At 49.3% G+C, this 26,086-nt stretch overlaps 1 protein-coding gene across 2 annotated transcripts in view; it reads left to right on the top strand.

The window, feature by feature from the left end:
- The first annotated feature begins 5,525 nt into the window (after positions 1 to 5,525).
- SIM2 (SIM bHLH transcription factor 2) overlaps positions 5,526 to 26,086 on the top strand; it is a 51,409-nt gene continuing 30,848 nt past the window's right edge. The window contains exons 1-2 of one of the 2 annotated variants that reach the window (XM_081004428.1): positions 5,526 to 6,248; positions 24,993 to 25,075. In XM_081004428.1, the coding sequence (XP_080860554.1) occupies positions 6,074 to 6,248; positions 24,993 to 25,075 (258 nt within the window). In that variant the 5' untranslated portion in view covers positions 5,526 to 6,073. Of the gene's footprint in view, positions 6,249 to 23,844; positions 23,976 to 24,992; positions 25,076 to 26,086 lie in introns of those variants that run through there. The other variant, XM_081004429.1, reaches the window with a different exon arrangement.

Genomic DNA, 26,086 nt, shown 5'->3' on the forward strand with positions numbered 1-26,086 from the left:
TAATTTATTTCTGTTTATCGTCCTAGGTAGCGATCTTGGACAAAAGCAGCCCCTTTCGGGCTGGGGTTATGCTTAGAAGGGGGTCTCTTTGGGAGGGTCTGTTAATCTGTGACCCCCTCAGGAAATGTGGTGGTGGTGTTATTTTGCAGGACTCCAAACCGGGTGTAAGAGAAGCGCTTTCGACGCCTTACTGAACCAGGACTGTTCAGGAGTTCTCTCTCTGGCCCTCGCAAGTCACAGTTTAAAAGAGCCAGCTCTGATTATGCTAAACCTATTTAAGGAATACTTAATACAGAATGCGTCGTTTGTCAAACTCTTTCCTAAGAGCAAAGTACCGCTGTCCCGCTATTCGTGTCCTGTTCAGCCGAGTTAGTCGGTTTTCCAAGTCGACTGAACAGGCAGTCTCACCACCGCGAAGTTGAAAGTTACAGACATAGAAAATACGTTTTTCGTGTCGTGGTGGGTGCAGCAAAATCAGACACTCTTAAGAGAGAGAAAGCCTAATGTGTGGAACCGCCTGAGAACTTTTGCCAACGATCTGGAGCCGGCTTGGTTTCCAACTCATGGAGCACATTTTTGCAGAAAACTGGGACAAAGCGGTTTAAACCCAAATGTTCCATCCCGGCTAGTTCAGGAACAGATCTGTGATCCTGCCTGTGTCTACTCTGTTTCCACATACACAGAAGCAGCACTTCTGTCTCCAGAGAGCGAAGCCCAAGCCTTAGCCATCCAGATTGTATTCTGTGGCTTTGAGGGATAGTCAATAGCACAAGCGCAAAGGGGTTTACTTTAGGTGGAAGCAAGGTTCCTTGATTCCTGCGGAAGTCAACCGCCAACCAACTAAGTGATTTCAGAGAGTGGTTTAAGCGCAGCAACGCGCGCGCACATTCATTTTCTTCCCAACTGCTGAGAGCAATTGTTTGGTAGGTCTGCACCACCCGGGATCCTAAACCCTCTAAATGGAGAATAAAGCCGGTTTAGTGCCATGTCATTAACTGTCACAAAAGCGCGACGTGTCACTCATTGTATGTGTGTTGGAGGGGGGAGGGATGTCTAGTCTCGTAGTCGTTGATCTTATGTAATTTTGTGAGGAATAAAGTCCTACTACTGTCAATAATACCAGCCTAGAGAAAGCAGTTAGGCTGCCTCAGCTCCTCGCATCCTAAGCAAGGAAATATATTAACAGCGCAACCCTACACGTGTCTACTCGGAAATAAACCTTGCTAAAGTCATCGGAGCTCGTAGGCTGCCATACTAACCCTCCCAAGTACCTGGGAGTAAAACCACTGGATTCAATAGGGCTTACTTCTGAGTAGGTTAGGATTGAACTGCGAATCACCTATTTGAAAGTGTTATTAAATGCGCCTCATGTTCCGTAATATTCAAAAGAATTAAATAAGTGGCCCATAATGGATTAAATTGCTGGTGTTAATACGGTGTTTGCAATCTGTTGACCTGAGAAATGCGCGGCTACCAATGGTTCCTTCTGCCATGCAGGCGCTGCTTCCAAATCTAAAGGATGGTGTTAAGGCTTTTAAAAGCGTTTCCATCCTCTTCCCAGGGAGCAGGGAGCGTCTTTAAGCCCCATCCCTGCCTACTAGATGTACCAGGAAGTCTGGTCCATTTCAATAGGCCTGCCTTCCAAGCGCAGGTGAGACCGCGGCCCAGGCTGAGGAGGAATTGCCTCGACCGGTGCCCTAAAAGCCTTTCTTGTGCCATTCTCGCAACGGAGCCCTTCGCAGAGGCCGGGTGTGGACACAGAGCAGCTTTGCTGGGGAACTGACCCCTCCGAGCCCTGAAAGTCAAAAAGACGCAGCAGGGTTGGGAAGACAATCGGATTTCCCTATGAGAGGCGTTTCAGATGCGAGCAGAGCCGCGCTTCCTCGGAAGTAAGCGTCATGGGGTTCACTTGCAATAAAACTTGCTTAGGGCTGACAGAGTGTGTGCCTTGTGTGAGGGAGGGAGGGAGCGGGGAGCTTCGCAGGATGTAGATTTCCATCCGATTCCTCTGCAGACTTCAGAAAACACCTCGGAATCCTCCTCGCTAAGGTCAGTGTGCGAGGCATGAATTCACAAAGCAGATGCATTGTCAGAGGACTCGGGCAAAGCAGCAGCAGCAGCAGCAGCGAGCTGATGGGAAGGAACCCAGAGCCGCAAACCACAGTCCTGCTTACGCCAGGACAGTCCCGTCGAATTTAATCGGACTACTCAACAGCATACATATACTGTGTTACTTACACTGCTATTTAGACCGTTTCTGCGCGTCTAAAAACGCCTAAGAAGATACTCCATGTTGAATAGAGATTAAACGGATGCATGCTTGCTCAGATGTAAGTTCCGTGGGGCTAACTACTCCCTGTCTGTCCGTCTCTCGATGTGGAAGTAGGCAGATTCGGGCGCAGGTACCTCCCTTCTCCGGAGCATCTTCGCTTGGAAAGAAGGCGCCCGCTCAAGATCTATTGAATTCAGAGAAACTTGCTTCTAGGCAAGCATGCATAGGATCGAGCTGCACGCATTAATTCGCGCAGCTTACATTCAAGTATTTAAGGTGGTTAGCTCACGAGTTAGAGCGTGACGCTGACAACGCCCAGGTCGTGGGTTCGATCCTCGAGCGGACCAACTACATATTCCTGCATTGCAGGATCCTCGGGGTCTCGTCCAACTCTGCCATGATTCTGTAAGTAAATATAGTCTTTAGGATCGAGCGGCAGAGAAAAGGAAGGCCATGGAATATAGCAACGCGACTGGGTTCCAAAGGAGAAGGTTACTACAGCTCCCGCCATCCCCAACAATTCCCTATGCTGGCTGGTGTCGATGGGAGTTGGAGTCCAAGAACATCGGGAGGGCCACAGGCTCCCCACCATCTGCCCTAAAGACTGTCAGTGGCTCGTGTCCATTGATTGCGTAAATGCCGGTCAGTTTGCCTCAATAGCAGATCCATCCTCTTGTGAGGTCAATCTCCAGATCGGAGAATTTGGAACCCCTAATCACCAGCACACCCAAACCGCCTCGCTGGTCCCAGAGCCGCCAGCCGCGTTACTCGACGGCGGCCCCTCCACCGTCCCCTACAACCCCAAGGCGTGCCTGATTGCTGTAGCCGCCTGCCGCTGAGCAGTCCGTAGGTGGGATGAATTCCACCGCCGGCAGCACAGTTAAAGTGTGTCGCTTTCATTTGTTTAGTCGGCCTGGGAGCGTGGTGGCCTCGATGGGCGACACTTCGGGGCACATTGCCTGGCGCATGCGACTTTCCTGCAGGAAGTCACTTGGCCGCAGCAAGGCGAAGGAGATTGTGGCCTTTTCAGGCTTCCTCCTGGGTTGCACGTATGTACCCAAAAGTCTCTCCCACTGCTTTCAGTGGAGCTTACTCTCGGGGAAGAGTGACTTCTGAGTAAGCGCGCATAGGACCCTGTATTGCTTGGGCTGTTCAATGGATGGAAATCCCAGTGTTAAATGAAGCTTCCTATCCAGTGAGTGTGTATAGGATTGCAGAAAATCATATACTTCTGGGTTCTTGGAGTACAGCCCCCATCATACTCAAGGAATCTCAGGCCAGAGATGATGGGATTTGTGGTCCAACAACATACTGGGACCCAAGGTTGAGTTTAGGCCAAGTTACTGGATTCCCCCATTCCGCCTCTCGAGTAGATCTGGGCCTCTACGTTAATGCGTCTTAGAGCTATTGGGGACCCGCAAATCTAAACTCAGAAGAAAGTCCCACAGAGTTGCACGGGACTGACCCACAGAGACGTGTGTGCAGGATCGCGCATCCCTATGAACATTGGGAATAGGGTTGAGCAATCAGCTAGGTTGACGGGAAGTCTGGTGACAGATGAAGGGGTTGCATATATACCGGTACTTGGAAGAGGACACGATTAACTAACAGCACAGTCGTATGCTTGTCAACTCAGAAGCCAGCCTCATTGAGTTCAGTGGGGCACAGAAGTGAGTCAAGGATGGGCGCCTAAGTAATGTTGATCCGCTCTTTCATAACATGCCTGGGAGTCCAGAAGGGATTTTTTACCCCAAACCTTTTTCTTGCTCACTAGAGGGGAAATCCCACCGTTTTAATGGAATGTATTATTAATAACCCAGTCAGGATCCATTAACTAATATGGTTGCTCAGAAACCGCTGAAGCCTCACTCCCAGTTTAATAGGTAACAAGCTTGGTCAGTTGAGTGGAAACTAGTGCAACTTAAGGACCTTTAACCGACCGAAGGAACCTTAACTTCCAGCGCGATCAGATCCTAAGCACGTTTATTCAGAAACAAACAAATTGCGGGGAGTTCAGTGCTTTGGGGACCGCTGCTTTAAGTGGATTCTGGATCCGGCGGGGATCAGGCGCCGGATTATTTTGTTTCAAAATGCCTAGATTCTGTCGAAAACTGTAGGATCTTAAATAAGGCAAGGCGTTTGCTTGGAAAGACTGCCTTCGAGATCCTTCTTTTGTGGACAGAGAGCTGAAAGACAAGCGCCTTCCTGGCCGGCCACGGCAGGACGTCTGCACTTGGAAGCGAGCAGCTCCCTCGAAACCAGCGCCATTTGCACCAGGGTCGCGAGGGCGGGCGTCGAGGCTTGCGGGCCTGAGGGTCCCTCGCAGAGGGAAAAGACACTCGAGCCAAGCCAGCCCGAAGCGGGGCCTTCTTGGAAAGACCAGCCCTCGGAATCGAGGGGATCTACTTGCAAAGTCAACGCATATTTGAAAGAAGGAGGGAGGGCTGAGGGGCTGTCAGAAGGCTGATGGTTTGAGGCGAAACGAGAGAAAGAGAGAGAGGTTTATTTATTTATTTGTGTGAGCGAGACAGAGAGAGCGCTTTGCTTCAGGATATAAGAGTGGAAATAGGAACGCGCCATTCGAAGGGAAACCCTGCCTGCCCCCCCCCCTGCGTCCAGTTAGTCCCCTCCCTCCACTCGCACGCACCCGGCGCGCGCGCTCTCCTCGTCCCTCCAATTCGAGTGTTAATTGGGCCTGTATTTGGCTGGTTTGGACGGCGCTGCCGCTGCCCTGAGCAGACCACGCAGACGTCACTGGGCGCGCTTTCCCCCTCCCCTCCGGCGGCTCTCAGCCTTTGCCTCGCCAGGAACTGACGAGCCCACTTCAGAGCTTCTTTCTCTAGCCTGGCTGCCGCCCGGAGGAGAAGCGGCGCCCGGCGACAGCTCCGCAGCGCAGCCGCCCTCCGCTAGCCCAGCCAAGCCACGGCAAGCGCTCTCCTCTCGCTCCGGTGGCCGTGAAGAGAGGCTTGGGAAGAGAGCAGGGAAGAGAACCACCCCAGCCAGGGGAGGTGGACATTTCTCTCTCTCTTTCTGGCGGGAAAGAAAGAAAAAAGATCCCCTCAGGCTTGTTGGCGCGCCAAGTGCCCAAGCGGCAGGTCTGCGTAGCCCACCGCCGAGAGCCGCTCGCTGCTGCCTTGAGGGGCGGGGCGGGCGGGAGAGAGCGACGTCCCCACACGCCCTGTGGCAACTCCGGGCTCTCTCGGAGGGAAACGGATCCCCGCGGAGCCCTTCCTTTGGGAGCCAGGCGAGCCGCTCTCCTTCCCGGCCGAGGGGCGCGGAAAGGGCTGGGGCGCGTGTGACGCACAAGGCAGACCAGTTTGGCCCGGAGGGGGGTCTAAAATAAACACAGCAAGTACACACGTGTTAAGGGGGGCGGGGAGAGAGGCGGAGGGAAAGGAGCGAGCGATTCCTCCCTGCCTTCGGGGCGAGCGAGTCTCGATTCAGGGGAGACGCCGCCGAGCCGAGGTTCCCCGCCCGGGTGGCCGCCTGCTTCATTCGAAGGCTGCGCTGAGGCGAGGGAGACCATTAAGCGCAGAGAGATAGAAACGCCGACGTTCTCGGACGGCCATCTCGCCAGCCCGCTTTAAAAGGGAGAGAGAGGGAGAAGAGGCAACCGGGTGCCGCCACCTCACGCTCCTCCTCGTCTGGGCACGGGGGCTGGTGCTGCCCGCCGCCGCCGCCGCCGCCGCCGTCGGAAGGCCCAGGCGAAGTCCCTGCTCGCGGCCCGCCTGCAGCAGCCTCGCGGGCCCGAGACTATGCCAGTGCCCGCCTCGCGTCCGCCTCGCCACACTTGCCGCTGCGATGAAGGAGAAGTCCAAGAACGCCGCCAAGACGCGTCGCGAGAAGGAGAACGGCGAGTTCTACGAGCTGGCCAAGCTGCTGCCTCTGCCGTCGGCGATCACGTCGCAGCTCGACAAGGCGTCCATCATCCGCCTCACCACCAGCTACCTCAAGATGAGAGCCGTCTTCCCCGAAGGTGAGTCCTCCGGACGAGGCGGATTCGCCTCTGCCCCTTCAGATCGGGAGGGTCGAGGGAGGTGGGCGGGTAGGGGGGGGGGTCCAGGGATGCAGCTGAGAAATGTTGGACCCTGGGCTTAGTGGTTTCCCGCCTCCTTAGGGGGCAAGCATTCAGATTCAAAGGTGGGTCAGCTAACCCTACTGGGGTTGATTCTGTCGAGGGGGGATCCTGGACGTACGCCCCCAAATCCTGGTCTGAAGGCACCAGTTGGCTTTTAGGAGGACCCGGAAGAGAACCACGGGCTAAATGGATCTTTGGGGCCAATCCAGGGGCTTCTTAGGGTCCTACTCGATTGACAACGGAGGCTGTCGTGAGCTCTCGGGGTTGCCTTGGAGAGGCCGGGGTTTAGTTCTCTGCACACAGACAGTCAGAGCTCGATTTGCAACGTTTTGGGTGGCCGCTCTCTGACACCACCAGCTGAATAACTTGTTCAGCCCCACGGACGTCAAGGCAGCCAAGGATCGCCCCCCCCCCCCCAATTCTCCCTTGTTCCTATGTTTGTTAGTTGCAGTGAAGCCCTTTGCTTTTGGGACCGATTTCCGTGACTTTTTGTAGCACTACTCTGAAGTTTCAAGAATTGTAGATTGTGGCCCAAGAACCCCAAACGGCGTTTCTTTAAAATAACTTCAGTGGCCTTTTGCTTAACGAAATGTGTTTAACATCGGACTGAGAGTTCTTTAATTCCAGTCGCGGAAGCCTGAGTGCAGAAATAAAAGGTATTTGCAGCAATCTGCAACGCGTTTAGTGCTGGAGTTGCCCTGCTGAAGTCAAGAGACTTGCAGGAGAGAGATGGCCATTGCAGCAAGGACAGTGAAGCACTTTCCACCATTAGAAATATAAATCCTTCCGATGTCACATGTACTGCATCTGATAGGACTTCTGTGGGAGGAAGACAAGACAGGATTTGTCAGTCAGTTGTCAGACAATTTACCATAAAAGCACAGCAAAATAAACCCTTTAACTAAACTTTGCTAGCAATATTTAGAAGAAAGAGGGGGAGGTGTGTTTAACGTTCCAGAAAAAGGGGAGGTCCGTGTTTTAGCCATGACTGCTGGGGTTTCCGCCAACAGTCAATGGTTTGCCAGACTCAGGGAAGAAAAAGAAAACTTTGGAAGATTACATTTTGTATCTCACGGTCTAGGGGGGAAAGTGTCACGTTTTCCAAGATCAAGGGCCTACCAACACTACAGATTTGCTCGCTTGTTGCCTGAATCGCATATACTGTCCCGAAAACCGTCCAGGTGAAAAATAGACAACAGTCCTGCTATCCGTATCTTTAACTAGCAAAACAAGCTGAATTGAGTAGATAAAGGACTCGACAGCCCGAGGGCGATCGAGTGGGGAGGAGCTGGAAAGTAAACTCACTTACCTCCAACCTGAGGCGTTATCACAAGACGAGTCATATAAAGCAATGGCGCTTACTCCTAAGTAAATGCGCTGAGGATCTAAGTGAACAGATGCAAGAGGAAATGACTGAGCAGTGCAATTCTATGCGTTCCTATTCAGAAGTGTGTGAGAGATTGCAGCCAGAAGAACTTTATTTGAAAGTTGAGGCGGAATTATTTAATTTAAGTTTTCTTATACTGTAATACAGATCAGCTTAATTGGGGGTTCAGAGAGTCGCACACGATCTCAAACCCCCTCTCGCAAATCCAGCACCCTAAACGCATTTAGACCTTAGGCGTAAGGTCTGCTATTCTAAGATATCTACTTTAAAATGCGCCCTACTGGAATTAGAGGCGAGATCAGCGGCAATTCCTAGATGTAAGATTAGCTAGCAGTATAACTGGACTTGCAGTACAAACTGAAAAGCTGAGATTCGGCCCAGGAAGCCCGCTGGGTCTCCCATATTTGAAAGTGGTGTAAGTAAACTCTCCACCGCGGCTTATCCGCAATGGTGTGGATTTCGCCGGTTTCCCTTTTCGTGCAGCCGCCTGCAGGGCCGCGCTTTCGGCGGAAACCCTTCCTCAGCGCCAGCCTTGAAATTGACAGGAGTCGCAGGGAGATTTGCGTCTTAGCCTCCGCTGTAAACAAGCGCTCAGCCGGCTTGGGTGGTGGGCAGCGCCAGCCGGGAATCGAGCTGAGTTGAGCTGACGGCAGGAGATATAATTAGTTCCATCCAGCGCCGCGGACAGCTGCTCAAAGCAGCCTCTCTGCCCTGATAAGCCCCGCGCACTGCTTTAAATAATGTTCATTCTCCTTTACAAACAAAGAGACACACACAGAGAGAGATGACTTACCCACCTCTTTCCCTCTGGAGGCAGGGTTGCGTCAGATTAAATGTACTGTCCTTGCGTTTTCTTCCCCTACAATCCTAAACCCTAAAATAAAATGCACCTGCCATTTGGTGAAGATTGCCTTGTGGCTTGGCTTACTCGCTTGAGTCTTCCAACTTCCGCATTTCGTAGGATCACTTCCTCCAGAGATGGGAAAATAGACTTTCATTTTTCGTTTTATGGTTTAACAATCGCTGGGTCAGAAAGGAAGTCACCCTTACACCTGAGCCGCTCTAATTCTGATAGCAGACGTTTTATTTGTACACTCGGATTTGGAAATATGTCCTGTCTTCGAACAAACTATCTAGTTCAGAGTGGTTTGAGACAGTGTTTTTTTGTTTTATATCTCTCTCCTTAAGGTCGGAGCCCTACGCATACTTAATAAAAGTACATTTCTATGAAAGTTGCCGAAAGTAAATGCCACTGAGTTAAATGGAAATTACTCCCGTGAAAGTATGTCTAGGATTCTATGCACACTTAATTAGGAGTATGTGCCATCGAAGTCAAAGGGACTTCTGAGTAGGCAGGTATAGGACTGCACTGATGATCACGCTGAAATCAAGGGGGCTTGCTTCCAAGCTGATGTGCTTGAGGCTGGTATTCTATCAAGCTTGATTATTATCTAAGCAGCGTACATGGCGTATTACACTGTAACAAATAGTTCCCTGCCCCAGGAAGCTTACAGTAGAAATCGTTGTCCTATTTGTATCCTAATCCTTTAAAAAGCTTATATTGAAATCAATTGGGTTTACCTTCTCACTCTTGCTTTCGGGAAACTCTGGCCTGTTGAGGACCTCTTCTAATGAGCTCATTTTGCATCTGTTGCCTGGAAAGCCGAGAGTTTTGTTTTCATTTGATCAAGCGTTTGCTATAGCTGTAAGCCCCATCCCGTCGGAAGGAAGGCAAGTAGCTTCGGGAATATGCTCTTCCCAAGTCACCAGAGCTCCTGCTGGCTAAGAATTCTCTTTGGGATATTTTCCCTTCGCTTCTTAAAATTAACTCAGAGAAGAGGCATTGTGGGAGGTTGCTTAAGAATAGCCAGCTACATCATTTCAATTTCTTTGGGTAGATTTTCAGGCAAAACTGCGGTTCCTTCAGCAAAAGGATGCCCTCATTTCTCCAGTCCTCGGCATTTTATTTCATAAGCTTTGAATCCAAGGTTTCATTCCCCCCCGAAAACGCCACAATCCTACACAAGGAAGCAATTAGTCCCAATAATTTCAGTGGCAGTTTCTTAGTGGACCCGAACACTGTCCGTAATCCCTGCTCACTTGGAAAGGTGCGTTTGAGCTGCGCATTTTTCAGTCGGAGGAAGTAACAACCGGACGTGCAGTTTGTTCACTCTTTTTCTTCCCCCTCCTCTGCCTTGATAACTTGAGGCAGTTTGCCTAAAGAAAATATACCAAATCAAGTGCTAGTTTGGCCTGTCTCGAGACCGTGGAGCGTAAGAAAATAATAGACACCTCAAAAGCCCCGATTTTCCTTTCGCAGCTTGAATCCACAGTCCTGTTTAAGACGAGTTCTAGGTGTTAAGGCGATTGCAGCTCCAGCCTCACTCGGCTTCTTCGGCATTTCATAAAGTTCGTTGGTGTTACTCGGGAGTAAGTACTTTGAGGATTGTAGGAAAGCCCATTAAGTTAAACAGATATTACTCCCAGGAAACTGGGCATGGGATTGCAGCCCTAACATTGACTGCTAGTCAGACTCTAAAGGCATATACCAAGTTGTCCAACCGGAAGCACCAGGGGGAAAAAGTTTGCCAGCATGTTCGTGTTCCTGCTGCGGAGATATACCGGCAAAGTCTAGCTTTAACAAAGATCCATTAAACAGAGAACATCTGAACTTACAAAAGCTAAGGACGCTGCAATACTTAGCGTGTCTAGTCAGAAGTAGGTCCCATTGAGTTCAATAGATTTTACTCCCAGGGAAGTGGATTTAGGGCTGCCGCTGACTCTGTATTCCTGGGCATTCCTAGAATAAATCCCACTGGACTCTGCAGGACTTACTTCCCAGTAAAGATGGAGAAGATTGGGCTGCTCCTCTTTCTCCATTATTTCATAAATTAAGAAGTGTGAATAAAGTACCAAGTTAACAGCAGGGAGATACGAGAATTCTGCCATACTTACAAAAGGTGATTGTAAACTTTGAAAAGATTCCCCACGTATCTTAAAACATAGGAATTGAGTAATATCGGAGAGATAATTTTGATCCATTTTTTTTTAATTCCTTCCGCGCTCCTTCTAGAAATTAGCCAAACTCCCTGTGTTGAGAAGTGAAGGTGCACAAAATATGTGAGCGATTTTTTGTGCGTGCATGCTCCGATTTGGGATTTTTGAAGGGACCGGTTCTGAGGGTCGCAATTCGCCTGGACACTTTTTCTAAAGGACCGGGACACCTCGAGGGCAATTAAAATGATAGGGGGGAAACCATTTTACGCCCACGGATTCAGTTGGATTTACTTCTAAGTAGACACGGTAACGATTGCTGTGTAAGCCCTGTTGAATTCAATGGGGCTAAGTTCCAGGTGAACGGGGTTAAGACTGGAGCCTCAGCCCTCTTCAGAACAGGACGTGGCGGTCCCCCGAAACCCCCTTTGGGACTATAAATCAAAGTAATCAGGTTTATTAATTGCAGGGTTTCTGGGGGCGGGGGGGTGGTTCTTTTAACTTTCGTATTCAGCAGTTCTTTTCAAAGTTGGGGATCTGTTAAATACAGTAGGAAAGCGGAAAGTTCGGTGTTATATAGGACCTCCCTGACGGTTCTTCCTCATTGTCCCCAGGAAAAACATGTTGCAACGCACAAGCTATTTATTTCAAGGGGTTTCGCTTTCTCTCTGTCTCTGTCGTTGCTAGCAACTCACAATCGTCCGGGATGCATGGAGGGAATGTCACTTCGGGTGGATTTGGTTTTCTTAAGCAAAGAGACAGAAAGGAAAAAGTAAGGACGGGAGGAGAGAGAGAGAGAAAGAAAGAGAGATTATTTGCCTTTTCGTGTATCTTTCAAGAACAAGGGCTCCGGTTACGTGCATGGGTAGGCGAACTAAGGCCCGGGGTCCGGATCTTAGTTCGCGGAGGGTCCGGGAATCAGCGTGTTTTTTACATGAGTAGAATGTGTCTTTTTATTTAAAATGCATCTCTGGGTTGTTTGTAGGGCCTGCCTGGTGTTTTTACATGAGTAGAATGTGTGCTTTTATTTAAAATGTATCTCTGGGTTATTTGTGGGGCATAGGAATTTGTTCATTCCCCCGCAAAAAAATATAGTCCGGCCCCCCACAAGGTCTGAGGGACAGTGGACCGGCCCCTTGCTGAAAAGGTTTGCTGAACCTGTAAGGGTTCCCAGGCCTTTATAACCAGAAAAGCCCACCGAAAAGGCCCAAAAACAGGATTGCGCTGGAAAGTTGAAACCCACTGCAATCTGCTACCGACAGCAATCACTTAAGAGTGTCCTATGGCCCAAATAAATACATTAAACAAGAACAAAACCACCTACTCCCCCAGTTTGCGGATTTCTCTAGACGTAATGGTTTGTATGGTGTGCAATAAATGCAAACGCAACTCTATATGGAATATTAATTTAGATTCGCCCGTATATAATGTATCGAAATAAATGTCTTCCGCTCCCCCCTTCCTTCCTTCCTTCCTTTTAAAATATGGCACTTTCCAAGAGATTTGCTGCACTTCCCTTGTTTTTCTGCCTGGTACTTAGAAGAGGTTCCCGCAGCAGCCTGGCTGGGCATTTCTCTTGACTAGCGGGGGCGAAGGAAGAAGTGTGGTTGGGGGGAGTTGAGGAGCAAGGAAACCGTAGCACCGCTGGGAGGAGGAAATGCCTTTGAACCCCCGGCTCCCCTGGGCTTAGGCAGCCCCAGCCTCCGCTGAAGCCTGATCCTGCATGAAACAGGTGGCCGCTAAGGCCGCCTGCGACCCCGAAGAGACGCATGAAGGCCGTCGGCCTCATTGAACGCCCTGGGTCTTACGTGCAAGTAAACCGCCTTTATGAGCGGGCCCTTTGCGGGCTGAACGCGGGAGCGCTGACCGACATAAATCCTGGCTCTTCAGCTCTTACAGATCGGGGGATCAGACCGAGAGCCTTTTCAGCAGATGCTGGCGAGGTTTCTCGACTGACCCGGCGGAGTCCCCGAGCCCCGCAGTGAGAATCCCCAGCTGCTCCCCAGGATCTAATATCGCGCTCGACTTTCTCCCCTTTCGCCCCTGAGCTTTTGCGCTGACCTTCGTGATCCACGAATTAAAGTCCAGGCAGGAGGCAGAGACCTGCGTCAGATCTCGGCTCTGTAACACCACCCGCCGCTGTGCTTGGATTTTGTGTGTGCGCATGTTTTCATGTCCGACCGTTTATTGCTGTAAAACAAAAATATAAAACAGGATGCCTTCATTTTCCTTTCCTCTCCCCCCTCCCTTCCCCCCCTCTCTCCGCGGGTGTTTTCTTTTCCCTCCACAATAGGAGAGGGGGAAAGAGGAACACTTTAGGAAGGAAAGCGCCCCCCCCCCCCGCCCGCATCCAGGTCCCTCCAGGTTGGGGACACGCCATGGTTAAAGTGTGACACCGCGTAGCGATGAAAATGGACATTTAAAAACAGCCCGCTTCGTAATGATTAAACCAAAAGGGGAGGCCAGCTGCTTAATGAATGACTTTTTTAAAAAGCGAGCAAACCTGGAACCTCGGTCCTTTCTTAATCCAGAAAGAAAGACATACATATGATAACGCTTTCCTAGAGGTCTCTTCCCCGGATAAGCCCGCGTTTATAATCGTATAGTTATCAGCTCAAAATCAAATACAAAGGTGCCATAACTGCATTGAAAGCACCCCCACGAGGATCCTGGGAACTGTAGTTTATGAAGGGTGCTGGGACACGTAGGGAAGGAGGGAGAAACTACGGTCCCCATCATTCAGTTGCTTTGCTTTAAATGTATGTCGTGCGCGCTTTAAATACAGTGGTACCTCGGGTTACATACGCTTCAGGTTACAGACTCCGGTAACCCAGAAATAGTACCTCGGGTTAAGAACTTTGCTTCAGGATGAGAACAGAAATCGGCGGCGGGAGCGGGAGGCCCCATTAGCTAAAGTGGTGCTTCAGGTTAAGAACAGTTTCAGGTTAAGAACGCACCTCCGGAACGAATTAAGTACTTAACCCGAGGTACCACTGTATCCTGCTCTGCTAGCATTGCGCCATCATTGCTATTTGCCCTGCTGGTTAACTTACATGGGGAAATAGAAAAGGGCGCGTGGGGCTCACAACCCCTCTCTAAACGCAACTACTGCGGAGGACTCGGGCTAGAGAGGGGCAACTGGGTAAATTGCAGCCTGCGGACTTAGTGGTCTGCACCTCTATTAGGATGCGTTACGTGCTATTTCAAGATGTGACCCTGCTGCGCTTGGGAGCCCTCCAGATTCTGCCCTGGTGGCACTGGGTTTGGGGCGCCGCCAAGGTAGTGGTGGGGAACGCCACAGCCTGGTTAAGCCGGAGGACTCTCGCACTAAGAAAAAGTAAGAGACTCTCCCACTTCGAGTCAATGTGCTTAGAATCCAAAGTCCAGTTCGGGTTTAAGGACTTTTCCACTCGATCTTAACGGGACTCGCTTCATTTATAAAGGTATCCCGCTTTCTGCCTTTCACGTTTAGTCACCTCCCAGCCCAGCTTCAGAATACTAAGACGCCCGTGACGCAACTGTGGATCACTTAAATAAAAACTTAGCCGTCTTGCACAGAACGACTAGGCTGTAAAATCCGAGGGCTTTGTATATTCACACACACTCCCTCTCTTTCTCTCTCAGCTGAAATACTTCATGCACCTTTTAACGTGCCATGAGCACAAAACCCCTGTTTACTATCAATCAGCGTTTGCCGAAGGCAGCCGTCTGCTTCTGTAGCAGCGGGAAGAACCTGGAGATTTTCAGCTTTCCTTGGCGTTGGCTGTTCTTATTCAGTTAGAATTGAAAACCCGCAGCGCATGGTCTTATTACTGTTTCTGGTTTTTTTATGAATATTGCATGATCAATTATATTCCATCTATTTAATCACTACTTCTAGAGTAGATTAAAGCAGAAAAGCTAACACTATATACCAGGTCCAAGTGAATTCACATTTACTTTACTTATGGGTAAACATGTTTAAAGCACAATCCTATCCACACTAACAGTGTAATCCTAACCAAATCTACTCTGAAATACATCTCTGTGAGTTCCGTGGGACTTACTCCCAGGTAAGTGGAGTTAATTGTCGCCTAACCTGGGAGCGAATCCCTCTGAACTTAATGGGGCTTACTTCTGAGTAGACATGCCATGGATTGTACTGTATTAGAATACTTTTATGCAAGTAAGTGACAATGAACGCGCTTGCTCTACTGAGGTGTTAGGATCTGGGCGGCAGAGCACAGGGTGGTTGCTGTTGTTTTCAATAATTGCACACCAATTTTTTAAAATACGCAATTTGGTCGTGGGGAGACTTTCCTGAACAATGCAGTACAGTGGTACCTCGGGTTAAGTACTTAATTCGTTCCGGAGGTCCGCTCTTAACCAGAAACTGTTCTTAACCTGAAGCACCACTTTAGCTAATGGGGCCTCCTGCTGTTGCTGCTGCGCCGCCGGAGCACGATTTCTGTTCTCATCCTGAAGCAAAGTTCTTAACCCGAGGTAATATTTCTGGGTTAGCGGAGTCTGTAACCTGAAGCGTATGTAACCTGAGGTACCACTGTACTGTAGTATGTTTGGGGAAGGAATGCGGGGCTGACAGTACAATCCGATTCGTGCCTACCCAGATGCAAGGCGTTGCTGAATCGAAAGGGACTTACTCTCAAGTTAAATGTTTGCTGCAAGCTATTTTCAGGCGGGGTCCGAAGGTCCCAATAAAGACGAGAGTACCCCCACCCCCAGCACTCGCAGAGTGCCATCTCCTCCCTCCCGTGTAGTCTCAGCTCCTATTTATCTGACATTAAGGGCAGAGGCGTGTTTGCACCTCGAATAAAGGAGAGGAAACTTTAACGTTCTTGTTTGTGTGACGGCTGGTTAAGACCCAGAAGGACCGCTGGCCTTTCCTAAAACCGCCATCCTAAACACCCGATGCTCTCGGGAAATTGGATTATATATTTCCGCCAGAGCTCCTGGACCTTTCTATGCCTGTGGCTTCCTCCTGCCTATGCCTTCAACCAGCCTTCACCAACCGGGTGCCCTCCCGATGTTTTGGTCCAAACATCTGGAGGGCAACAGCTTGGCGAAGACTGGCTTAAGGCATGTGGGCGGGGGCGAGGGGGGCAAGCCAGACCAGAAAGCTGATGGTGACCCTGACTGAAATATGCAGTAAACCGTGCTTAGGATCAAGTGTCAGCGCTATCAGCAGTTTTCCGTCGGATTTAACTCGCTCTGGATGATACGTAAGGGGGAGAGGCGCCCTCGGTTTTCCTCCCTCCGCTACACCCAGCTGCTTTCCTCTCCTGTTTCTCCAGCCCCGCTGGATCCCTTGAAGGACCGCCGTAAGCGAAGGGAGGGCAAGGGGCGTCTGGGACAAGGGGGAAGGAAGGAAGGAAGGAAGGAAGGAAGGAAGGAAGGAAGGAAGCCCCCTCCAAGAGGAGCCGTCCGTGTTGCAGGGAGGGCAACCCCAGACTTCCCGAGGCAGCCTTTGCGCCAGACTTCCACGTTTTATAGATCCCCAGGGTTCCAGGCAGCGCAATCCTATACATCGCTCAGAAGCGAGTCCCATTCAATTCAACGGGGCTTGCTCCCAGGTAAGCGGGGCTAGGACTAAACCCGACTGAGTTAAATGGGACACAGTCCCAGGTAAGTGACATTACTGCTTCTCCCCCACACTTACCTAAGAGTAAGGCCCATTGGATCTAGGGGGCCTTAGTCCTAAATGGGCATGGTTAGGATCGTAGGAGCCAATTCCTAGGGAGATCAAGGGGTCTTCGGCTCCCTCCGATAAAATATTTGAGGGGGCCGAACCCCCCCCCCCAGATGATGGACATTGCCATTCAAATACGTGACCAAGTCATGTGATCGATTATGCGGGGTGGGGCTTACCTGCCCCCCTCCCCAACATTTTATTCAAGAGGGCAGCCCTGGTTAGGATGGCAGCCTTGACCTTTCAGCAATTTCTCTCCCCGCCCCGCTCGACTCAAGCGCGAAATGAAAAGGAGTCGGGACTGGGTTGGGAGAGCGCCATCCCTCGGCCCGCGGGCGCTGCTTGCAGTCAACGGGCGGAGCGACGCCGCGCAGAGCCAGGTTTGGCGCCTGCTGCTAAAAGGAAGGGAGACGTTTATTTTTCCTGGGAGCGGAGATGTCTTTCCTCTAGCAGGCGATTTCCCCTTAGAGAGTCACGGGGCGCTGCTGCTGCTTGTTCTCACCAGGCAAGCAAACAGGACTTGCCAGCAGAAAGAGAGAGAGAGAGAGAATTGTCTTTGGGCTGCGGCCAGTTTTTCTGCCCCAGAAAAGGTGCGCTCTTTGTTTGTAGATGGCGGACTCGCTCGCGTGCCGCAGTAGCAGCAGCAGCGCCTTAGCAGAAGCGAGATCTCTCGCACAGAAGCCAAGGGCCTCTTCTAAGATGGCGCCTGTCACGTGCAGTTTCTTTTTTATAAAGTACTTAATGTGGGGTGGGGGGGTGTTGAAATGCCTGATTCATCGGACGCCTTCTAAATCGATTAAGTTCGATCAATTAATCAACTAAGGTTGCGATTCCTCCGTTTCTCGCTGTATTCGGTGGGATTTTCTTCTATGTTTACAGTTGCGTTAGGATCGCATTGCAAATGTCGCATTCTACAGCCCGTGCAGGTATTAGGATTGCTCCGGCTCCGGATTTCTTAAAGTGGATCCGATACTACATGACATACATATCGGTGTTCATCATCGTCGTCACGGACTGGCGTCAGAATGGGACTTCCTATCCTTTCAAGCGCATTAGCCATGAGTTTTTGAAGGGGCGATAGCTTTAGGTAAATTAATCCGGACCAACCGTAACTGTTGCGAGTCATATACCGTACAGTACCTACAAAGCCGAAGAATCAGCTTTCAGTCTCCTACTTCCCCTTCCCACGCAACTCTTTGGGCGCAGAAGGTCTGAAGTCTGAAGAGGGAGCTTTCCAGACACTCTGAGAGTCGCCGGGCCGGTCGATGCGCGTACGCTTTTGCCAACAACCAGCAAAAATAAAAATAAAAATAAATCGCGGCCCCGTCGCCTTACTCCCGCGTATGCCGATTTCATTATATACTGTACTCCCTTATGCCCACTGGCCCCCAGAAGATCCTCGGGGATCCTTCAAAGTGCCGCTGATGGTTCTGATTTTGGGGCCAGGGGCGATTCTTTGGAAGCTCCTTCCGCTTTCCGGAAAGCGAGCGCTTCCAAGCGAGCTGTTCCAAAAAGAAGCCTTTAGCACGTTGTTTACCTGGGAGACAGACCCAGTTCTCAAATTTAAGCAGGAATTTAAACACACATTTATCTGTGAGGAAGCCCTGGAGAATTCTCAGAGTTCTGCAAATAATCCCTGGTTATGAAACAACAACACAGAAGAGACGGACGCTTGTGCTGGGTTCGGGGGGTCTGTTTCTGGGGGCGTCCGTGTTTCCCTGGGATGGGAGACCCTGGCGTCCAGTGTTTACATTTTAAAGAGAGATGGAGGCTTAGCCCCTCGGGTGGAAAGTAACGCGGGTATACTCCGCGGTTCTCCGCAGTACCTGACTTAGAAGGAAGTTCCACGTACATTTAAAGACCCTCACTTTAGGAAGCACGATGTGGATCCTAAACGCATTGCTGCTATTCATGCGATGCGCTTGTTCTGGATTTATATGCCGCCTTCGCCCGAAGGTTGAAAGCCGGTTCGAAAGGTTTCCTGTCGATGGAAGAATCTCCCCGATCCCCGTGTCTCATATATCTGGACTCGGGGTGGGAAGAGGAGAAGGAAGGTGGTGGGGACTGGGGTGCGGACCTTTAAAATATGTACTCAGTTCATCAAATACTCAACAACGACAGCAATCTTCCCACATGCCGGGAAGATAACAGTTCCTCCGGACAATGGGGAAGAGGAGAGATTCAGCTGAGCTTAGTTGAATCGTCAAGTCGGTTTCGTTGTGGCAAAACTGGCTGTTTCTTTTAAGGCAGCCGTTTAGGATGGAGATGTAAAGAGGAAGTCACCTAGGCAGTCATTCCTCAATAGAGGCTACAGCAGCAGAGCAGGGAAAGGCAAGCAAGGACGACGAGCCTCCTCCCTGCTCCTTCTTTCATGTCTTCTGGGAGTTATTTGCCAAGCCAATCCTCTGCGTGCCAAATAAAGGAGCTGTTCTCCGAGGGGGGAAACCCTCACCATGTACGATAAATGAAGAAGAAGAGGTAGAGGTTACACTAGGATGCAAGCTAAAGGATTAAGCAGCCCACTTCTGCTTCGAAGAAATGTCGGAGTCCCTTTATTTATTATGACCAACCAAAATGTCACAAAACGGCAAAGGAGCTTTTTGAGTCCCCCGAAACGCTTTCATCAGCCTGTTTGTAAAGTAAGGCGGAGAGGTTTGATACTGTATTGGTCAAAGGTTCAGCTTTGTTGTCTTGCCTTAGGAGGGGCACATGGCTTTTGTTGCGGGGAGCACTTTTGTGGGGAGCGGGGCAGAACCGAAGTGATTGGTCAGTTAGTTTTACTTGATGGGGGGCAGCTGCTCCCCTGCCCTCCCTTGGCTACGTCCATGAAGGGACATGGAGATGGGGTTGCCATGAAGATCGCCCGCACTTCAGTATTCACCGCTACATCACTGGCGACGCACACTTGGGACCAAACCTCACTGAATGCTGACTGTGCTTCCAAGTAAACACTCACAGGATTGCGCTTTAAATAGCTAATGTCGCAGTTTCTATCAGCATTAGCCTAAACACTTCGGCTTCATTGTTTTTTGGATCGAGCTCTCTCTGGCGACATACACCTTAGCTTTAGCGGTGGGAGCAGTGGGGCAATTTTAGACTTTGGTCTTATATGGTCCCGTCTCTGAATGCTAGTAACGTGCGTTTTGATATCAGCCCCCTACTGATTTTGCTGAGTGGGACTCTGGACCTCTGCCCCAAAGCCCTGCCGTCACCGTTGACAATGCGACTGGAGGAATTCAGTTTTGTACTGGAGAGAATCTTGCAACACTTAAAAATCTTCGGGAATCCCGCAATGTCAAAGGAGCCCGTCTGGTGGATTTTGGTGCATAGATCCATTGGCTCAAAGAACAAACATGCTTTGTATTTCCTGATCGTCAGCAGACATATTAGCATCAAAACACACACTCACAAACAAAGATTTAGCATTTTGCTAACTCTTTTGGCCGTTCTTATGATTTACTTATGGCTGCCAGGATGACAACAAAGTTGAAACTGCTGATGCCTTGGTTGAAAGTCACGCCGAGGGATAGACTTGGCAACGTTTCTGTGTATTTCTATATATTTTTCTAACCAAGTTAAGACAGCATTTCTATGGATAAAGACATAACGGGTATACGTGGGAATGGAATTTGTAGCCCTCTGGAAACGGCTTTGAGATAAGTAGTAGCGGAGAGCAGTAGCAAATAAATCTACATTCTGTTCCTTGGGAAATGCAACAATGGATTCATGTCTTCCTCAAAATGCAGATGGGTTCTGCTTGATTATTAAAGAAAAAACAACATGATTTGCTTGTACAAAGAGGTTAAAAGGTTTATGAGACAGCATTTACTGAAGCCCAGGCGATAGTTATTCAGACAAAAGGTGCATGTAGAAATAACTCTGAACATGCTGATAAATTCGTACCACAATGTGATGGGGAGAATAAAGAAAAAGAAACTCAAAGAGACAGTGAACCCCGCAGAGCCACTTAAACACTAGCTTGTCAGTTAACAGATGTTTAATATAAAACGCTGTATGATTTCTCTCTCTAGTGCTTCCCTCATTTGGTAACGCCGGGGCGCGATCTAAACCACAGTGAGTCGATGGAAGGTCTCCCATTCATCTTGTTCAGGAATTTTATGATAGCTATATCTTTTCCTTTTAAAAGATGGGACTGTGGCTCTTAATTTCTATATCTTCGTGACATCACTTCTTCAAGATACGGTGTTTACAACGTAGTCTTGCCTGCACCCCCCGCGCCCTGTGCATTCCCACTGCATGCAGTTCTCTTATTAGCAGAAAAAGTGGACGGGGCACCAAGTGCTCATGGCTCTGCATCAGCTTGTATAATTAGCAGGCGCGGCGCAGCCGGCGAGAAAGCAGGTACCGAGCGGCGGGTCTTGAAAAGCCGGCGAACAATGGCTGGCTCATCTGCTCGAAAGAACGGACGCCTCTTTGAATGTGGGGATGGCTCAATCCATAAACCTGTTAAAGCCAAGTCTTAGCTTTAACAAAAAAGAAAAAAAAAATCCAAAACAAAAACACACCGCTGTAAAATTCGGAACCTAATTGATTTCTGTAAATATTATTGCAGCACAATGTACTCTCAAGTGAATCCCATTGCTGCCAAAAAGGCGTTGCATGTTCTTTCCGAGTGTGAGCGTAAGGGGGTTTGCACTTCTCCACGAATTTGCATGGCGCTGGATGGCAGTCAGACGCATGCATGCATTTCCCGCTCCGATTCCGAGCTTGTCTCGCAATGTCTCCAGCGCAGCGACCCTGGGAGCAGGTGCAGCGGGAAAGGCTGAGTGACGAGTCCCTTTCTCCTTCCCCTCCTGCACAAGATAAGGAGCAGTTCACATCAGCAAGAAACCCTTTTTAAACAGCCTTGGAAAGAAGGCTCTGTCGGGACCACCAGAGAAAAGGTGCAGCTTTGTTTTGGGGGAAACAAAGCTGCACCTTTTCTCTGGTGGTCCCGACAGAGCCTTCTTTCCAAGGCTGTTTAAAAAGGGTTTCTTGCCTCCATAGGGCAGATCGCGTTTGTCCTCTATTTACCTGACTGGGGTCAGGGCTCCAGTCTCCGGAAGAGGAAAGCAAGAAGATGAATATCTCGTGCGCCACCCGCAGGCAGAGCAGGAGAATGACAGGAGGGAGGCGCGGCCACCGACTCCACGGGGCTCTTCGCTGTGCTTTCTGGGAGCCACGCGGAATTCACAGTGGAATGAATGGAGCGAGCGCTGTAAACCTAGGCGAGCGTTTCAGGAGCCTCGGAAGAAAGTGAATTTGTGCTAGAACCAGCACATGAGTGACCTTTGGCTATTCTTAACCGCAGTCACCTTGATGAAACTTGCGAGTTTCCCACCAACTGTCCCCCGCCTCCCGCATGGACTGGCCATGTGTGCAAAGTCGTATTAGCCCTCCACGCACATTAATCCGAAATAATTACCAGGTTTTGGTGCTGCATACGAACGTTGGTTAGCATCGCCGCAGCACTCATAGACATACAGGGAAAGGGTGGAAATAAAAACCCATTCTGTGAGTGCGAAGAAAGGTTAATAACTCTTCATTAAGATGAGTATTGTGTAACCACGAATATGTTACTGTGTGTTTACAATGCTTCTGGACAAGGAAGGTACCAGGCCTTGATAGTTACTCTGGAATAGCTAATCTGGGTTAAAAGGGGTGTACCATCTCCTTACTCCTTGTGAGGAAGCTGGAAGATTGCTTTCCACAGCCCTTTTGCTAGGGTTAACGGGATAAATTCTGTCTTCTTGTGGGGCTCTAAAGTCATATACATCATTGTCATTAATCTCTTCTGCTATGGAACTTTTGCTGCATAGAGATGTCACCAAAACCATGCTCTCCAGCATTGGATAAAGGAAATGTGCCCCCGTTGTGAATCAAGCACTCATAATCTGGTAGCGCTCAGACAAAATAAGATTTTCTCCTCTTGTGAAACTGCCCCCAAATCATATTTACACATCTAGATCGCACCAACCCCTTCTCATATATGAGGTGCTGTACGAGTTGGTGCTATCAATTAATTAATTTAAAAAGTGTATAAAAGTGATAAGAACCCAGTTACACAGGCAATATTGTGCCAGACGGATAAGGATTCAAAGGAAAGAGATGCCCAGGGGAGAACGAGACCTTCACGCCTCTCTTGCGTCCTATTAAAAGCCGATTTCAGAGCAACTTGCTTCTGATTTAGCTCCGGGCGGAGCGGTCGTTTGCAGCACGATTTAAAGCAAGCCTTCATGCAAATCTTTCATTCCGTGTCACAAAACTGTTATTAGCAGAGAGCAGAGTGGGACTGGAGAGAGGGGGCGAAGGGCGTGGGAGAGATTATATAGTATGTACAATCTATGTAGGCTGCAGTACACACCAGATATTTAAAGCACAGATCACATTCCCCCCTCAAAGAATCATGGGAACTGTAGTTCGTAAATATAGTTCAGTGGGGGGGGAATGCAGTTTGTGGGGTTCTTCACAGAATTGTAGAGTTGGAAGGAACCCCGGGGGTCATCTAGTCCAACCCCCTGTAATGCAGGAATCTCAACTAAAGCATCCATAATAGATGGCTATCCGACCTCTGCTTAAAAATTTCCAAGGAAGAAAAGTCCACCACCTTCCGAGGTAGCCAGTCCGTTCCACTGTTGAACAGAAAATTCTTCCTGACGTTGAGACGGATTCGGAATATCCTTCCTTTCTTGAAACTTGAAGCCATGGCTGTGTGTGTGGTTTGAATATGCTTTAAAGGTATAGCGTGTGTAGTGTAATATTATGAGTTAAGGTTTATATACTATGCCAGTATACACCCAAATCGCATGTTTAGTCTCTGAACATTCTTTCAGCATAAAGATTTGGGCCAGGAATGCATGTATAGAGTACATATAGAGCGCCGTTGCAGCTGCTGTTCGAGGGGCTGGGCTGGGGCTTCTAGGGTCCAATGGGCAGGCCAAAGCCCCGACATCTTCAACGGTGGCCTGGCGGGGTGTGTGTCTTCCTTCCCTGCAGGCTGACTTGTGGCACATGTTTAGCTTAGAACTGAAACCTTGGGAGGATTCTGCAAACGGATTCTTCTTCCCTGATGCAACCTGTGGCGTTGCTGGTTTCGGCGGCTTTTGCACATGGGCTGCTGCTTTCGTTACTGCTAGTAATTTAGGAGAGATGAGTTTCCCGAGGACAATGTCAGGGGAAAAACAGGATCTCCGAGGAACCGCCTGGAGTACTCATTTTGTTTTGATCCGAAGCCTGTTCGAGGGGTTGTGAAATGGCCGTGTTGAAGTTAAGGGCATTATGTTATGACCTCTCTTTGGTGAAAGAGGCTTCGGCCATCCGCTTACACAGAGCACTATTTAAAGAATAATTATTATTTTAAAAGCAGCCGAAGTGAAGCAGTGGTCCACGCTCTACAGACAACCAGGAGTGTGAGCGCTAAGGTGTTTCGGTCCCCTTAAAGAATAAGCGGTTAAGTTGTCTACGAAAGCGACAGCCCTATTATCTGATTTCTTCTACTACTACTCCCAACATCCCACTACTTTTGTGGTAGTTGGTCAACCTCTCAGTGGGTCAGGAGGTGGGTCCGAGCAATGCCATTCATATTCAAGAACCTATTTTCAAATGGATTGAATGTGTAATATTGAAGGAGATCCGGGCCCGGGATAAACAGCGTGAGATCGCATCTACCCTCAGTCTAGACTTCCTGCTGAAGGGACTTCCGAGGGTGGAGGAAACCAGGGGATTTCACGCGGCTGAGGGAATTTTCCCTCACAGGAGAAAAGGCGGGAAAGTTACGTTCAAGTTATGCACAGCATAGACCCATTGAAATAAATAATTTCATTGGTTTCACTGGGTCTAACTCTGATTATTTCTTAGAAATCTAAAGGGTGGATATAATATATCCAATTAACAGGAGCTGCACGGTTTGCTAGCAAACCGTTCCGCCCAAAGTCAAGTTGTATAGATGGGGAGGTCTTGAATCGGAAGGATTTGTGAAAGGGGCAAATGGATGGATTTGCCGAAGCGACAGCAGCGGGCGTTTGAGTGAAGGGACCAAACGTTTGCGCTTAAAAGCACCAAGGCAATAATACTGTACGGCTCGGCTGCCTTTTGCCTCCGTGGCCTCCCTTCGCAAGGGCTTGTGGGAAGATGGCGGGGGGGGTAGGGGAAGAGGAGAGAGAGTACAAAACGCTTTTTGAGGGCGTCTTTAGCGAGGTCCCTTCGGCCGATTTCAGGGAGGCTTATGTTACTTTGTGGGGGATCACCCCCACCTCTAAAATGGCAACTGAACCCTGAGTAACATGTGGGCCGGCCAGGCCCTTTCGCAACGTGGCGGCCTTCAGCTGAATCTAAACCCTAATGTCATGGAGCTAATTTTCCTGAGGAAAAGACCACCTAACTCGCCGAGAAACCCGCTCGGGGAACTGCACAGGCAGGGCAGGGAGGCCCAGCTCCCCCTAATATGACCCAGCCAATGTTACGCTGCTTCTCTCCCTCTGCTGCAGAGGAAAAAGGCCAACTTGCACGTCCCGCTAGTGCTTCAGATGAACTGTATTCATGTGCGTTAACTGAGGCTTCTCGGTTCCTTTTCTAGGTCTGGGAGACGCCTGGGGACAGCCGAGCAGATTAGGCCCCTTGGATAATGTCGCGAAGGAGCTGGGCTCGCATTTGCTTCAGGTAGAGTCTCTGCGATTCGTGCTGCTTCTTCAATACTGCTTGTGTTGTTTCAGGAGAAGTTCGTTGCGTTTAAACCCACTGGATCTCGCCCCAAAACACAAGGCTCGGTCCCCTGGAGAGAGCCGCCTTTTTTTGTTTCAAAGGCGAAAGGGAGGAGACGGTCCATGAGTGTAGTAACAGCGGCTTGTGAACAAACCTGTCGCAGAGAAAATGGGCACATGCTGGCCAGTTCCCTCCTCTTAGGGGTAGATTGGGACTTCCAGTCCAGGTTTATTATGATTTGGGGGTACAGAATTAGGGAGTGGCAATGAATGGGTTAATGCAAAATAAAAGAATGTGATGATCTTGTGTATGCAGGACAACCATAAATCAAGTAGCATAAATGGGCAAGAAACCCTAGTGGCTTGTAATTTATAATATATGCTTGCATTTACACACATTTCAGTCAATCTACATGTGCTGCAATAGGCTCTTTTTAAACAGCTGCATATCTATATCTATACACAAGCATGCATTTTTAATGGGAGATTTCAGTTCACTCATTGCTCAGTAGGGAAAACCTTTAAAAGAACGCATGGCTCCTGTGGTGGGAGGAGAACATCTGGATTAGATCTTCCATTGACGTTAGCACCTGAAAATACAGTTGTTCAAAATCTGGTTGATCCACTTTGGAATTCTGCTTCTCTCTCTTGTGTAAGTCCCAATGCTGCAAAGGGTATAGACATGCGTGTGCTCACCTCACAAAAGGTTTTTTTTGCTAGTAAATTCCTCCTGATTTTACAGGTATAATAAAGAGAAAAGCAGCCTTGAGTAGGTGAAACCGGTAAAATAAAACAATAAACCGTTTTTCAAAATTACTATAATTCATCTTACACTCACTATTGTAACCGTTTTGCATGTTGGTAAAGGTAGCCCTGAAAATATGAGGTAAGGGTTGACAACTTTGTTTTAGTTACGCTTTATGCCACTGTTCTAACCATGTCTACTCAGAAGTAGTTCCCATTTAATTCA

Source organism: Podarcis pityusensis (assembly GCF_964106645.2).
Source record: "Podarcis pityusensis genome assembly, chromosome: 4".
NCBI classification, from domain to species: Eukaryota; Metazoa; Chordata; class Lepidosauria; order Squamata; family Lacertidae; genus Podarcis; species Podarcis pityusensis.